Source organism: Cherax quadricarinatus, chromosome 10 (genome assembly GCF_038502225.1).
Source record: "Cherax quadricarinatus isolate ZL_2023a chromosome 10, ASM3850222v1, whole genome shotgun sequence".
NCBI classification, from domain to species: Eukaryota; Metazoa; Arthropoda; class Malacostraca; order Decapoda; family Parastacidae; genus Cherax; species Cherax quadricarinatus.
Window position 1 is genome coordinate 13,881,221 of NC_091301.1, and position 16,993 is coordinate 13,898,213.

Below are 16,993 nucleotides of genomic sequence, written 5' to 3' on the forward strand. Positions count from 1 at the left end.
ATGAAAAGTACTTGAAATTGAGCTCAAAGTAGCAGAAATGTTCGATTTTTGCCAAAGTTCAAAAGTAAACAAATCATGCCATATGTCTAATACACATCAACTGGTGAGTCTAATATTCTTTCACAAGTGAGCTGATATATTTATACCATTTCTACACCATTTCTACACTAATGCAGTAGTCTGCATAACCGTAAATCCTCTATTTTTTATAAGAATAAAAATTCAAAGTGGGAAGCAAAAGAAATGTAACAGAGGCCTGGGGACGTGACTGATGAACAGAGGAAATGCTATTTTAGTGCCAGGAATGTCTGTCTTGTTTATTCTGGACCCTATTTGGAAATTGGCATCTTTTGAAATTTGAGTGAAATTGGCAAAATTGCCAATTTCTGACCACTTTATTGGATAGTTGAAATCGGTAAATGGGTGGTTTCTTGTACTCAATCGATAGAAAAAATGGAGTTCTAGCAAAACAGTTATGATTTTTGTTGACGGGTACATTGGAATTAGCCAAAAATAGGACTCAAAATGAGTGAAATCGCCGATGCGTCAACATCGCCGAGACCGCTAACTTCACGAGAGCATAATTCCATGAGTTTTCCTTCAAATTTCATACTTTTGGTGTCATTATGATCGGGAAAAGATTCTCTATCATTTCATAAGAAAAAATAATTTTTTTTTTTTGAAAAATTTCTGACCCTGAGAACAAGTTTAGGAGAGGGCCTGCCGACCCTGAAAGGGCTAAGAACGTAGTGTTAGAGTGTTCAGCAGAAGTTCGTGGTTACAGAAAAGTGGGTGCAGGAGGGAAGAAGAGTGATTGGTGGAATGATGTAAAGAAAGTAGTAAGGGAGAAAAAGTTAGTATATGAGAGGTTTTTACAAAGTAGAAGTGATGCAATGAGGGAAGAGTATATGGAGAGAAAAAGAGAGGTGAAGAGAGTGTTGAAGCAATGTAAAAAGAGAGCAAATGTAAGTAAGAGTGGGTGAGATGTTATCAACAAATTTTGTTGAAAATAAGAAAAAGTTTTGGAGTGAGATTAATAAGTTAAGGCTGCCTAGGGAACAAATGGATTTGACAGTTAAAAATAGGAGAGACAGTTAAAAATAGGAGAGGAGAGTTATTAAATGGAGAGTTAGAGGTATCGGAAAGATGGAGGGAATATTCTGAGGAACTGTTAAATGTTAATGAGGATGGGGAAGCTGTGATTTCGTGTATAGGGCAAGAGGAATAACATCTTGTAGGAGTGAGGAAGAGCCAGTTGTGAGTGTGAGGGAAGTTTGTGAGGCACTGGGTAGAATGAAACGGGGTAAGGCAGCTGGGATTGATGGGATAAAGACAGAAATGTTAAAGCAGGTGGGGATATACTTTTGGAGTGGTTGGTGTTATTATTTAATAAATGTATAGAAGAGGATAAGGTACCTAGGAATTGCCAGAAAGCGTGCATAATTCTTCAGTATAAAGGCAAAGGGGACAAAAGAGAGTGCAAAAATTATAGGGGAATAATTCTGTTGAGTATACCTGGTAAAGTGTATGGTAGAGTTATTATTGAAAGAATTGAGAGTACGATAGCAGATGAACAAGGAGGCTTTAGGAAAGGTAGGGGGTGTACAGACCAAGTGTTTACAGTGAAACATATAGGTGAACAGTATTTAGATAGGGCTAAAGAGGTATTTGTGGTATTTATGGATTTGGAAAATGCATATAACAAGGTGTATGGGGGGGGGGGCAATGTGGCAGATATTGCAGGTGTATGGTATAGGAGGTAGGTTACTGAAAGAGGTGAAGAGTTTTTACGAGGATAGTGAGGCTCAGGATAGAGTATGTAGGAGAAAGGGAGATTATTTTCCAGTAAGAGTGGGCCTTAGACAAAGATGCGTGATGTCATTGTGGTTGTTCAATATATTTATAGATGGGATTGTAAGAGAAGTGAATGCAAAGGTCTTGGCAAGAGGTGTGGAGTTAAAAGATAAAGAATCAAACACAAAGTGGGAGTTGTCACCATTGCTCTCTGCTGATGACACTGTGCAGTTGGGGGATTCTGAAGAGAAGTTGCAGAGGTTGATGGATGAATTCGGTAGGGTATGTAACAATAAAATTAAAAGTGAATATAGGAAAGAGTAAGGTGATGAGGATAACAAAAAGATCAGATGATGAAAGATTGGATATCATACAGTGGACCCCCGCATACCGATTTTAATCCGTGCAAGAGGGGTCATTGTTATGCGAAATAATCGGTATGCGAATGAATTTTCCCCATAAGAAATAATGGAAATCAAATTAATCCGTGCAAGACACCCAAAAGTATGAAAAAAAAAATTTTACCACATGAAATATACATTTTCCTACACACAAAGAGAAGGATACATGCACAATAGTAGAGTAGTACATGCACAGTATATATTGTGCATGTACTAGTCTACTAAATGAAGAATAAATGACACTTACCTTTATTGAAGATGCAGCAATGACTGATGAGACACTGTGTCCGGGGAGTGCCTTTTCCTCCTGAGTACTGTAGGTCCTGTTTGGCATTTTCTTCCAGAACAGGCCTTATCACACTGTGTATGCCACTACGATTCTTAAATCTCTCAAACTAACCTTTGCTGGCTTTAAATTCACCAATATGAGCACTAGTTCCAGGCATTTTTCCCTGTTCACCTGGGTGTTAGTGGACTGGTGTGGGTTGCATCCTGGGAGACAAGATTAAGGACCCCAATGGAAATAAGTTAGACAGTCTTCAATGACACTGACTTTTTTGGGTTATCCTGGGTGGCAAATCCTCTGGGGTTAATTGTTTCTTGGTATTCTCAATAAGCCACACCAACAACGGTGCTACAGCAGCAGCAGCAGCTGACGGTGGTACAGCAGCAACAGACGATGCTACAGCAGCAGCAGACGATGCTACAGCAGCAGCAGACGATGCTACAGCAGCAGCAGCAGCTGACGGTGGTACAGCAGCAACAGACGATGCTACAGCAGCAGCAAACGATGCTACAGCAGCAACAGACGATGTTACAGCAGCAGCAGACGATGCTACAGCAGCAGCAGACGATGCTACAGCAGCAGCAGCAGCTGACGGTGGTACAGCAGCAACAGCTGACGGTGGTACAGCAGCAACAGACGATGCTACAGCAGCAGCAGCAGCAGCAGACGATGCTACAGCAGCAGCAGCAAACGATGCTACAGCAGCAGCAGCTGTACCACCAATAGTAGCGATGGTTGATTGGGGTTTATTATACAACTTGGCCAGCTTGGAGACACGCACTCCACTTTCATACTTATCAATGATCTTTTTCTTCATCTCTATTGTAATTCTCACCCTTATTGCTGTAGGGTTGGCACTAGAAGCTTTCTTGGGGCCCATGGTCACTTATTTTCCAGAAAAAGCACCGAAAACACTGTAATAATACGAAATATTCCGATTGTATGCTTGGATGTTACCGCGGAGGCTGGCTGGTAAACAATGATACCGGCGGCACATGTGAGGCTGGCTGAGGGCGCACATTGGACGCATCTCGGACGAAAATCGGTGAGCGGGTTTTTAAGCGGTATGCGAGGCAAAATTTTTGCGATTAAAGCAAGCGGTATGCGGATTAATCGTTATGTGATGCCATCGGTATGCGGGGGTCCACTGTATTGGAGGGAGAGAATATGGAGGAGGTGAATGTATTCAGATATTTAGGAATGGATGTATCAGCAGATGGGTCTATGAAGGATGAGGTGAATCATAGAACTGATGAGGGAAAAAGGGTGAGTGGTGCACTTAGGAGTCTGTGGAGACAAAGAACTTTGTCTGAGGAAGCAAAGAGGGGAATGTATGAGAGTATAGTTATACCAACACTCTTATTTGGGTGTGAAGCATGGGTGATGAATGTTGCAATGAAGAGAAGGCTGGAGGCAGTGGAGATGTCATGTCTGAGGGCAATGTGTGGTGTGAATATAATGCAGAGAAATCGTAGTTTGGAAATTAGGAGGTGCTGGATTACCAAAACTAATATCCATAGGGCTGAGGAAGAGTTGTTGAGGTGGTTTGGATATGTAGAGAGAATGGAATGAAACAGAATGACTTTGAGAGTGTATAAATCTGTAGTGGAGGGAAGGCGGGGTAGGGGTCGGCCTAGGAAAGGTTGGAGGGAGGGGGTAAAGGAGGCTTTGTGTGTAAGGGGCTTGGACTTCCAGCAAGCATGCATGAGCTTATTGGACAGGAGTGAATGGAGACAATAGGTAGTAGGTTGGTAGACAGCAACTGCCCAGGGAGGTACTACCATCCTGCCAAGTGAATGTAAAACAAAAACCTGTAATTGCTTTACATGATAGTAGGATTGCTGGTGTCCATTTTTCTGTCTCATAAACATGCAAGGTTTCAGGTATGTCTTGCTACTTCTACTTACACTTAGGTCACACTACACATACATGTACAAGCATATATATACACACCCCTCTGGGTTTTCTTCTATTTTCTTACTAGTTCTTGTTCTTGTTTATTTCCTTTTACCACCACGGGTAAGTGGAACAGAATTCTTCCTCCGTAAGCCATGCATGTTGTAAGAGGCAACTAAAATGCCAGGAGCAAGGGGCTAGTAACCCCTTCTCCTGTATATATTACTAAATGTAAAAGGAGAAATTTTTGTTTTTCCTTTTGGGTCACCCCGCCTTGGTGGGATACGGCCAGTGTGTTGAAAGGAAAGAAAGAATGGAGACAAATGGTTTTTAATACTTGATGTGCTGTTGGAGTGTGAGCAAAGTAACATTTATGAAGCGATACAGGGAAACAGACAGGTCGGACTTGAGTCCTGGAAGTACAGTGTCTGCACTCTGAAGGAGAGGTGTTAATGTTGCAGTTTTATAACTGTAGTTTAAAGCACCCTTCTGGCAAGACAGTGATGGAGTGAATGATGATGGAAGTTTTTCTTTTTCAGGTCACCCTGCCTTGGTGGGAATCGGCTGATGTGTTAAAAAAAAAAATACATCGCATATAAACATTGCATGTTTATATGTTATGTAACATGTTTCTTACATAATTTTGAAGAAAATATCATAGGTGGATTAATGAAAATGTCTATATTAACGTAAAATAAGACATTTAATGTGCCCAAGAGTGAGTCACGAACATATGAGAGGCCAGGTGGACACATTCGATGCCATCGATTTCCGAGCCGATGTATGAAATCCGGGGGAAATTTTGCTGAAAAGAGTGCTCGAAATCTAAACTGTACGATTTCCGCACTGGACGAACACCAGGGGTCCACTGTATATAATATGCTGCATATCACAATACATTTCCAATAACCTGAAAGACGGTTGGCAAATGCTGTTTGAGGTCGCCAAGGACTTCATTGGTCATTTGAGAAATAACTATGAAAAATGTGGAATAACATTTAACTCATTTAACCCTTTGACTGTTTCGGTCGTATGTATATATACGTCTTACGAGGTACCGTGTTTGACATATATATACACCTACCATCCGACTTACGACCGAGTTCGGTTCCAAGAAACCGGTCGTAAGTCGAAATGGTCGTAAGGCGAACTTTACTACTGAATATCAACATCACATTTTTGTAATGACTTTATTTTATTGTTTTATTTTCGTATTCATGCTTTACTTTACTTTTTATGCTGTTAGTACTGCATTTTATACTGTAAGGTTTAGGATAAACACTGTATACAACACAAATAGTTGTTTATTTCCCAGAAATTTGAAATAAAAAACATGGTCATAAGTTGAGTGGTCGTAAGTCGAGCAGGTCGTAAGTCGGATGGTAGGTGTACTCAAATTATGGCGGCTTCAAATCAAGCAGGAGAAAGCTGGTAGGCCCACATGTGAGAATGGGTCTGTGTGGTCAGTGTGCACCATATAAAAAAATCCTGGAGCATGCAGTGCATAATGAGAAAAAAAAACTCTGACCTTTTTTTTTTAATTAAAATGCCAACTTTGTGGTCTATTTCTGTATAGTATTTATGGTTGTATTCTCATTTTCTTGGTCTCATTTGATAGAATGGAAAACATATTGTAGAAATAGAGGTGATTTTGATTGGTTTTACTATAAAAAGAACCTGGAAATGGAGCTCAAAGTAGGGGAAATGTTTGATTTTTGCCGATGTTCAAAAGTAAACAAATGATGTCATTGTCCAATAAATGTCCAACTAGCCATTCCAATATGCAGTCATGAATGGGTTGACATTATATGTACAATTATTACAGTGTTGCAGTAGTCTGCATAACAGTAAATCTTCTATTTTTTGTTTGAATAAAAATTCAAAATAGAAAGCAAGAGTTATAACAGAGGGGCCTGGAGATGTGACTGATGAACAAAGAAAATGTTATTGTAGAGCCAGGAATGTCTGTATTATTCATTCTGGACCTTATTTTGAAGTTGTCATATTTTTTAATTTTCGTGAAATTGGCCAAACTGCAAATTTCTGACAACGTTATTGGGTAGTTGAAATCGGTAAATGGGCAGTTTCTTGTACTCAATCGATAGAAAAAATGACGTTCTAAAGAAATAGCTATGAGTTTGGTCGACTGGAACAATGGAATTAGTCAAAAATAGGGCTCAAAGTGGGCAAAATCGCCGATTTGTAAATATTGCCAAGGTTGCTAACTTCGCGAGAGCGTAATTCCATCAGTTTTCCATCAAATTTCATTTTTTTTTTTGGTGTCATTACAATTGGGAAAATATTCTCTATCATTTCATGAGAAAAAATATATATATATTTTTTTTTTAAATTTTGCGACACCAGGAGACACCTCAGGATTGGGGGTTGCAACAGTCAAGGGGTTAAAGGCTTGGAGTGAAGAGCCCAATATGCTCTAACCCTTAAATTGTCTATAAACATAGATCTTCGTTCACACGCGCAGCGCTCCGAACGTAGATCTACGTTTTATTTTACATACTTTCAATCTTGGCATGATAAGCCTGAGTTGTCTAGACATGAGAGAATGGGTCTGTGCACTCAGTGTGAACAGTGTGACAAAATTCGGGGATGCTGGGAAAAATGTACTTTATTTAAAAAAAAAAAAAAAAAAAAAATTCAGAGCACTACGCAAGTGAACGTAGATCCATGTTTGGACAGTTTAAAGGTTAAGTTCAGTGCCATTCTACATTTTTCCTGTTAATTTACCTTGGCGATCATGGTAAGTGCTGAGTGACCTCAACTTCTTTTGTAAACTATTTTTTCAGTTTAAAATTTTACGTTTCTTCTCTTTCGGGTTACCCTGCCTCAGTGGGAAACGGCTGATGTGTTAAAAAAAAAAATCAATTTCTGGAACAGTGTTTTAATTTTCAATTTTCAATTTTCATGGAACATGTGAATTTCTTGCCATGTACAGCACAGTATATATATTTTTTATAATCTATTTACTATAATAAACATAGCATACTCCTACAAAATACTCCTACAAAAATTTAGATAATGCTTGCACACACAAATTCTTGATTTGTTTTAACCTCAAAATAAAATGCTGTATGCTACTTTTTCTTACCTTATAGCAACTGGGTTAACAAGAGTCCGGGGTTCATAAATATGCTCAACAAAGGCTTTGAGGGGTGAACACAAATGGCCCAGCATGAAGTAATAAGCTACCCACTTGAACAGATCTTGGCCACGAGGATATTCTACCTCCACCTCCGAGATATCCCACACTGCTGGACCTGTCATATACATAAGGACACCGGTCATTACACATCACCCAATTTATATAATAAATATGAGCAATACATCTTCAGGAGTGCATAGATATGCAGATTTTTTTTTTAAAACATACCAGCTGTCTCCCACTTAGGCAGGGTGACTCAAAAACGAAGAAAACTATAAAGTTTATCTTCTTTTTACATTCAAAAATTTGTATACGAGAAGCGGTTACTAGCCCCTTGCTCCAGGCATTTTAGTTGCCTCTTACAATATGCCTGGCTTATGGATGAAAGATTCTTTTCAACACTGACCCTAAAGTGACTGCTAATTTGAAGTAAAGACATTATAGCTTAGCATAGTACCACTTCATGTAGCAAGCTTAAGATTAGTGATCTAATAAACAAGTCAATCAACAAAACCACACTAGCTTCATGAACTGCTTTTTATAACCTCCTTATGAAGAAGAGGTTTATGTGTGTTAGCAATAATGTACAAGTAAAATACTTTGCTCAATAATGAATAAGCAAAAATTATTACTATACAAAAAATTAATTTCTCTTTCTCACTGATTTACATTATAATAAAAGGTAAGAACTCTGTAGTCCTGGATATAAGTACCAAAGGAGGCTTTTCTGTGGCAAACTATTTGATCCCTGTCAGCATCGTAGCGAGGCTCAGGAGACTCCAAAGGTGGTGAAAAGGTGCAAAGGTTTGGTGCAAAGACTGCTAGCCATTCTGGCTCGATAACTGTTACATCTGCAAACAAAAAAATATACTTATAAGTAAGAGTATCTCTAAATTTAAAAAAAAGAAAAAACAAAATGAGCAGTGCACCTAAGGTTGTAAGAAGGACTCTTGCATCAAGTTTGTATAAACTAATAAAAGTTATACATGAAGAATTACACACATACACAAAGTATCTTTCATTTATTTATTTATTTTATTTATTTATTAATTTGAACATGATACAGAGTAGTACAAATGAATACAGTTAAGTGCAACATGCCAAAGCCCCTTGTATGCAGAGCATTATGGGCAGGCTTAAAATTAACTTAAGATTAATAACTGATGAAACACAACATCAAGCATTAAAATTACTTGTTACATAAATAAGCTAGAGAAGCCTCAATAATTAATTAAATGAGGAATCTGAAAAGGACCAAAGACCAGGACAGCTTTTTTTGTTTTTCTTAACACATCGGCAGTATCCCACCGTGGCAGGGTGATCCAAAAAAGGAAGAAACACTTTCACCATCATTCATACATAATCACTGTCTTTGTAGAGGGGCCCACATATGACAGTTCAAATGTCACTCAAAACAGCCAATATCCCAAACCCCTCCTTTAACCTTTTGACTGTCGAGGTCGTATATATACGTCTTACGAGGTACCGTGTTTGACATATATATACTCATAAATTCTAGCGGCTTCAAATCAAGCAGGAGAAAGCTGGTAGGCCCACATGTGAGAGAATGGGTCTGTGTGGTCAGTGTGCACCATATAAAAAAAATCCTGGAGCATAAAGTGCATAATGAGAAAAAAAACTCCGACCGTTTTTTTTTTAATTAAAATGCCGACTTTGTGGTCTATTTTCGTGTAGTATTTATGGTTGTATTCTCGTTTTCTTGGTCTCATTTGATAGAATGGAAAACATATTATAGAAATAGAGGTGATTTTGATTGATTTTACTATAAAAAGAACCTGGAAATGGAGCTCAAAGTAGGGGAAATGTTTGATTTTTCCCGATGTTCAAAAGTAAACAAATGATGTCATTATCCAATAAATGTCCAACTAGCCATTCCAATATGCAGTCATGAATGGGTTGATGTTATTTATACAATTATTACAGTATTGCAGTAGTCTGCATAACAGTAAATCTTCTCTTTTTGTTTGAATAAATATTCAAAATAGGAAGCAAGAGTAATATCAGAGGGGCTTGGAGACGTGACTGATGAACAAAGAAAATGTTATTTTAGACCCAGGAATGTCTGCATTGTTCATTCTGGACCTTATTTTGAAATTGTCATATTTTTTAATTTTCGTGAAATTGGCCAAATTGCATACTTCTGACCACGTTATTGGGTAGTTGAAATCGGTAAATGGGCAGTTTCTTGTACTCAGTCGATAGAAAAAATGGAGTTCTAAAGAAATAGCTATGAGTTTGGTCGACTGGAACAACGGAATTAGCCGAAAATAGGGCTCAAAGTGGGCGAAATTGCCGATTTGTAAATATCGCCGAGGTCGCTAACTTTGCGAGAGCGTAATTCCATCAGTTTTCCATCAAATTTCGTGTTTTTGGTGTCATTACAATCAGGAAAAGATTCTCTATCATTTCATAAGAAAAAATAATTTTTTTTTTTTTTTTAAATTTTGCGACACCAGGAGACACTTCAGGATTGGGGGTTGCGACAGTCAAGGGGTTAAAGTGCAGGCATTATACTTCCCACCTCCAGGACTTTAAACCCTTCACAAAATATTACCCTGCTCACACTTCAACAGCTCGTCAGGTCCCAAAAACCACTTGCCTCCATTCACTCCTCTCTAACATGCTCACACATGCCTGCCGCACATCCAAGTCCCCAGCACGCAAAACATCTTTTACCTCCTCCCTCCATCCTTTCCTAGGATGACCCCTACCCCTCCTCCCCTCTACTACAGATTTATACACCTTCCAAGTCATCCTATTTTGCTCCATCCTCTCTAAATGATCAAATCACCTCAACAACCCCTCTTCACCCCTCTGAATAATACTTTCAGTAACTCCACACCTCTTAATAATTTCCACACTATGAATTCTCTGCATAATATTTACACCACACATTACCCTTAGACACGGACGGCATCTCCACAAATAATACTTAACATTAAACTGTACTTACTTCTCATGAACATTTTGTGTGTCTCATGAATTTCTTGATAAACAACCCACTTCGGCATGTCTATTCGAACAACTGAGGATGATGGCAAGAATACTGGCTCTTCCATGTCTTGAGTTCTGGTGAAACAAAGCAATATGCAATTTTAAGCAGTTACCTTATCTCCTCAGTGAAAAATCAACAAGTCAGAGGTCAGCTATGATCATAGAATTCAAGAACATGCTGCTAACCCTCTTACAAGTTGACTGGATATGTTAGAACTTTAAAGTTGGCTATATGTTGCAAACATTAGAATAAATTAATCAAAGTTAACTTTTTTGTGTAATTCAGTAAGTTTTTCATCAAATTTTATTTTTTTGGTGTTATTACCTTCAGAAAAAGATTCACTACTATGTAAGAGGAAAATTTTTTAAATCGCAACAGTGTCAACACTTATTTTTGGGGGGTCACTACAGTGAAAGGGTTAAACCATTAATTCAAAAAAAGAAACATGCAGTACAAGGGACCATAAAAAATATGTGATCATTAGGTGTTGTTGAAAATTCTGCGTATCCACCCCACCTTCTGAAGGTACCGGATAACTGAAGAGCCACTGTGATAAGCTTATACACTTAACATACACATCTACATTTATACCAGAGTAGTCATGTAGTATACAACTATTACATATCCTCAGCAACTCAGTATACAACTATTACACATGCTCTGCTTCCGTCATAAAACCTTGCCCCTCAGTAAGGCAATACACATCTTAAAAACTTTTGGGTCACCCTGCCTTGGTGGGAGACAGCCGACTTGTTAAAAAAAAAAAAAAAAATAAAAAAAGGATTTAACAGACTAATAGGGCATAGAGGATGGCCAGTAATGACGATTATGGTGGATAGATTTATTTAATAAACGTATGGAAGAGGGTAAGGTACCTAGGGATTGGCAGAGAGCATGCATAGTTCCTTTGTATAAAGGCAAAGGGGATAAAAGAGAGTGCAAAAATTATAGGGGAATAAGTCTGTTGAGTATACCTGGTAAAGTGTATGGTAGAGTCATTATTGAAAGAATTAAGATAAGACAGAGTAGGATAGCAGATAAAAATGGAGGCTTTAGGAAAGGTAGGGGGTGTGTAGACCAGGTGTTTACAGTAAAACATATAGGTGAACAGTATTTAGATGCGGCTAAAGAGGTTTTTGTGGCATTTAAGGATTTCAAAAAGGTATATGACAGGGTGGATAGGAGGGCAATGTGGCAGATGTTGCAGGTGTATGGTATAGGAGGTAGGTTACTGAAAGTAGTGAAGAGTTTTTATAAGGATAGTGAGGCTCAGGTTAGAATATGTAGGAGAGAGGGAGATTATTTCCCAGTAAAGTAGGTCTTAGACAAGGATGTGTGATGTCACTGTGGTTGTTCAATATATTTGTAGATGGGGTTGTAAGAGAAGTGAATGCGAGGGTCTTGGCAAGAGGTGTGGAGTTAAAAGATAAAGAGTCTAACACAAAGTGGGAGTTGTCACAGTCACTCTTTGCTGATGACACTGCATTTGGGAGATTCTGAAGAGAAGTTGCAGAGGTTCATGGATGAATTTGGTAGGTATGTAAAAGAAAATTAAAAGTGAATATAGGAAAGAATAAGATGATGAGGATAACAAAAAGATTAGGTTACGAAAGATTGGATATCAGATTGGAGGGAGAGAATATGGAGGAGGTGAATGTATTCAGATATTTAGGAGTGGACGTGTCAGCAGATGGGTCTATGAAGGACGAAGTGAATCATAGAATTGATGAAGGGAAAAGGGTGAGTGGTGCACTGAGGAGTCTGTGGAGACAAAAAACTTTGTCTGTGGAAGCAGAGAGGGGAATGTATGAGATTATAGTTATACCAACACTCTCATTTGGGTGTGAAGCATGGGTGGTGAATGTTGCAACGAGGAGAAGGCTGGAGGAAGTGGAGATGTCATGTCTGAGGGCAGAGAATTCGTAGTTTGGAAATTAGGAGGAGGTGCAGGATTACGAAAACTATTATCCAGAGGGCTGAGGAGGGGTTGTTGAGGTGGTTCGGACATGTAGAGAGAATGGAACAAAACAGAATGACTTTGAGAGTGTATAAATCTGTAGTGGAGGGATGGTGGGGTAGGGGTCGGCCTAGGAGGGGTGGGAGGGAGGGAGGGGGTAGAGGAGGTTTTGTGTGCAAAAGGCTTGGACTTCCAGCAAGCATGCATGAGTGTATTTGATAGGAGTGAATGGAGACAAATGGTTTTTAATACTTGACATGCTGTTGGAGTGAGAGCAAAGTAACATTTATGAAGGGATTCAGGGAAACCGGCAGGCTGGGCTCGAGTCCTGGAGATGGGAAGTACAGTGTCTGCACTCTGAAGGAGGAGTGTTAACCCTTTCAGGGTTTCCGGCATACTAGTACGTCTTATGCACCAGGGTTATTGATGTACTAGTACGCATAAATTCTAGCATCTTCAAATCTAGCGAGAGAAAGCTGGTAAGCCTACATATGAAAGAATGGGGTCTATGTGGTCAGTGTGCACAGCATAAAAAAAAATCGAGCAGCACACAGTGCATAATGAGAAAAAAACTTTGACCGTGTTTTTGGTTTAAAACAGTGAATTTGCAGTGTATTTTCGTATGGTATTTATGGTTGTATTCTAGTTTTTCTGGTCTCATTTTATAAAATGGAAGACATACTGCAGAAATTGAGATGATTTAGATTGGTTTCACAATGAAAAGTACCTTGAAACTGAGCTCAAAGTAGCAGAAATGTTCGGTTTTTGCCAAAGTTCAAAAGTAAACAAATCATGCCATGCGTCTAATACACGTCAACTGGTGAGTCTAATATTCTTTCACAAGTGCGCTGATATTATTTGTTCTATTTCTACACTAATACAGTAGTCTGCGTAACAGTATATCTTCTATTTTTTGTGAGAATAAAAATTCCAAGTGGAAAGCAAAAGAAATGTAAGAGGGGCCTGGGGACGTGACTAATGAACAGAGGAAATGTTATTTTAGTGCCAAGAATGTCTGTCTTGTTTATTCTGGACCCTATTTGGAAATTGGCATCTTTTGAAATTTGTGTGAAATTGGCAAAACTGCCAATTTCTGACCACTTTATTGGAAAGTTGAATTCGGTAAATGGGTGGTTTCCTGTACCCACTCGATAGAAAAAATAGAGTTCTAGTGAAATAGTTATGATTTTTGTAGACTAGTACACTGGAATTGGCTGAAAATAGGGCTTACGTGGGCGAAATCGCCGATGTGTAAACAACGTCGAGACCACTAACTTCGCGAGAACATAATTCCGTAAGTTTTCCATCAAATTTCATACTTTTGGTGTCATTATGATTAGGAAAAGATTCTCTATCATTTCATAAGAAAAAAATTTTCTTTTATCCAAAAAATTTTCAACCCTGAGAACAAGTTTAGGAGAGGGCCTTTCGACCCTGAAAGGGTTAGCGTTGCAGTTTTATAATTGTAGTGTAAAGCACCTCTCTGGCAAGACAGTGATGGAGTGAATGATGATGAAAGTTTTTCTTTTTCAGGCCACCCTGCCTTGGTGGGAATCGGCCAATGTTTTTAAAACAAAGATAAGATTACTTTGCCATGATTGTAAATTCTGTAAATAGTATACTTTGTTACTGACGAATCAAATGACCTATATTTCTGTATCTTCTAAAAGCGAGGTCCAGTAAGACAAAGGTTTACTGTATAGTATTTTTTATTGCAATTTTACAGTGCAATACAATTAAAATGTTACTATGAAGCTTTCACAAAATAGGTTCATGCATTAAATGAATCTGAACTGTGATGTCAGCATGTTTCTGGGAAAAATGATTGAATAAGGAACATTGAAAGACTTTCCTCTATCTGGATCAAGCTACCTCCATGGGAGATGGCTGGTATGTTAAAAATATTAAATGTCAATAACAACATACAATTTCTAGCTACACATACAGTACTTAGCAGCAAACTAAAAATTTTCACCTGTATGCATATCTCCACTTCAGTTTGTCTTCTGGAGTCTTCAGTTCCCAATCATCCACCCGACGTGCCACATGATCAACCAAGCCTGCCAGTGCTATTTGTCGCAGTAGCCGAGCCTGAAGAAAAGGTAACACATTACAGAATGTACATCAAAGAACTTTTAATCTCTTACACCTAATCACTGATATTATTTACTGGTTGTTTTGCATATGAGGAGTGTCAAAACTGAGCTGTCTCTATGGGCAGTCTGTGTATAAATGGTTGTGCATCATAAGAAAGATAAAATATGAGAGTATTAGGGAAGGGAGTTGGATTTTAGGAACAGTAGAAATGGAGCACAAACTGATACATGTAGATAACTCTATCCTTTTAGTAAATCATACAAAAATGTAGAATGCCTAAAAAAAAAAAAAAAAAAAAGTTATCCCCAAACAGATCCAGATATCACATTATATTTTCTATACAAAGAAAATTACTGCGCTTGCTTTAATGCATACTATGCTGAACTTTTTCTCCCCCCTAATTAATAATGTATGGTTTTAAGTACAAGGGGCTCGAGCATCCAAACTTGTCCAATCTCCTTTCAAAGCTACCCAAGATTTTAGACTCTATAACCCCACTCGGTACATCATCAGATGCAGCATTCTCCACCTGACCTCAGCACTCTGAACCTGACTATAAATACTCGCGTTCTTTCCACCCCAGGTAGTTCTGTTTGTGACTTGAAAAAGCCCACTGTGTGGGCGAAACGTAGTCAATAAAGGATCACATTATACTGCATATGTGTTTATATTTCCAGCATGTGGGTTAACATGCTGTCAGAGTGTGAGCAACATATTATAACATTTATGAAGGGATTCAGGTAAATCAGATAAGCAAACTTGAGTCCTAGAGAAGAGAGGTACAGTGCCTGCACTCTGAAGGAGGGTTGGGGATGTTGCAGTTCATAGAGTATTTCCTTTTTTTTTTTTTTTGGGGGGGGGAGGGATGGGGGACTCTACTTTGGTGGGAGATAGGTGTTATGTTGAAAAACAACAGTACTAAGAACCTATATTCTTACAATTTTTTAACAGCATAAGCAGTGTCCCTCATAAATGGCTTAATCATTACCTCTTTCAAGTTAAGCCAGTCATTTAACCAGAAATAAAAATATGTATATAATACTTAAAAGAACACTCAGTTTCAGAAATTTACCCATTTTCTAGTACCAAAAACTAGTTAAAATGCTTTTAGCAAACACTTTTACCTGGTCATCAGTAGGAGGTGGCATCTGGGGATCAAGCATCAGGTCACATGATGGGATAATTAGGTTGATTTCATTTGTCAACTGTCGCCGTAATTTGCGAATTTCAGCAATTCCTTTATATCTGTCAAGTATTTTCTAAAGTAAGTAATGTCTCTATTACATCATAAGTCATCTTCTATGTAAGAAATTAATAACTATCCAAACAAGATAAGCACACACAAAATGCACATATTAAAAAATACAGTACTTTACCATTAGAGCAGACCCCCAAGTTTCGTGACTAATCCATTCCAGAGAGTTTGCCGAATGATGAAATTGCCGAATGGCGAAACCATTTTCCCCATAAGAAACAATGGAAATAAAATTAATCCATTCCAGACACCCAAAAAATATTAAAAAAAAAAAAAAAATCAAATTACAGTGGACCCCCGCATAACAACATTAATCCGTTCCTGAGAGCTCATTGCTATGCGAAATTATCGTTATGCGAATGAATTTTCCCCGTAAGAAATAATGGAAATCAAATTAATCCGTGCAAGACACCCCAAAGTATGAAAAAAAAAATTTTTACCACATGAAATATTAATTTTAATACACACAAACTGAAAAAGGCATGCACAATTACATGACATTTACCTTTATTGAAGATCTAGTGATGACTGATGGGATGGGAGGAGGAGAGAGTCTTAGTGTTTAGAAGGGGAATCCCCTTCCATTAAGACTTGAGGTGTCAAGTCCTTTTCTGGGGTTACTTCCCTTCTTCTTTTAATGCCACTAGGACCAGCTTGAGTCACTGGACTTCTGTCGCACAACATATCTGTCCATAGTGGCCTGTACCTCTCGTTCCTTCATGACTTCCCTAAAGTGTTTCACAACATTGTCAGTGTAATAGTCACCAGCACGGCTTGCAATAGCTGTGTGAGGGTGATTTTCATCCATAAAGGTTTGCACTTTCAGCCACATTGCACAGATTTCCTTAATCTTTGTAGTAGGCAACTTCTTCAATTTCTCTCTCCCCTCCTCCAAACCAGTTTCCTCAGGTCTGGCCTCTTGCTGTTGAAGTTGATCTAGCAGCTCATCAGTGGTTAGTTCTTCATTATCCTCCTCCACCAACTCTTCCACATCATCCCCACTAACCTCCAACCCCAAGGACTTTCCCAATGCCACAATGGATTCCTCAACTGGCATAATCCTCTCAGGGTTAGCCTCAAACCCTTCAAAATCCCTTTGGTCTACACATTCTGGCCACAGTTTCTTCCAAG

At 38.5% G+C, this 16,993-nt stretch overlaps 1 protein-coding gene across 2 annotated transcripts in view; it reads right to left on the reverse strand.

Moving 5' to 3' along the window:
• Positions 1 to 16,993, reverse strand: part of kz (putative ATP-dependent RNA helicase kurz) — an 85,299-nt gene that overhangs the window by 7,951 nt on the left and 60,355 nt on the right. For both annotated transcript variants that reach the window (XM_070083656.1, XM_070083655.1), the window contains 5 exons: positions 15,732 to 15,852; positions 14,486 to 14,601; positions 10,512 to 10,627; positions 8,251 to 8,388; positions 7,484 to 7,652 (listed from right to left, as the gene is read on the reverse strand). In XM_070083656.1, the coding sequence (XP_069939757.1) occupies positions 7,484 to 7,652; positions 8,251 to 8,388; positions 10,512 to 10,627; positions 14,486 to 14,601; positions 15,732 to 15,852 (660 nt within the window). The remainder of the gene's footprint in view (positions 1 to 7,483; positions 7,653 to 8,250; positions 8,389 to 10,511; positions 10,628 to 14,485; positions 14,602 to 15,731; positions 15,853 to 16,993) is intronic.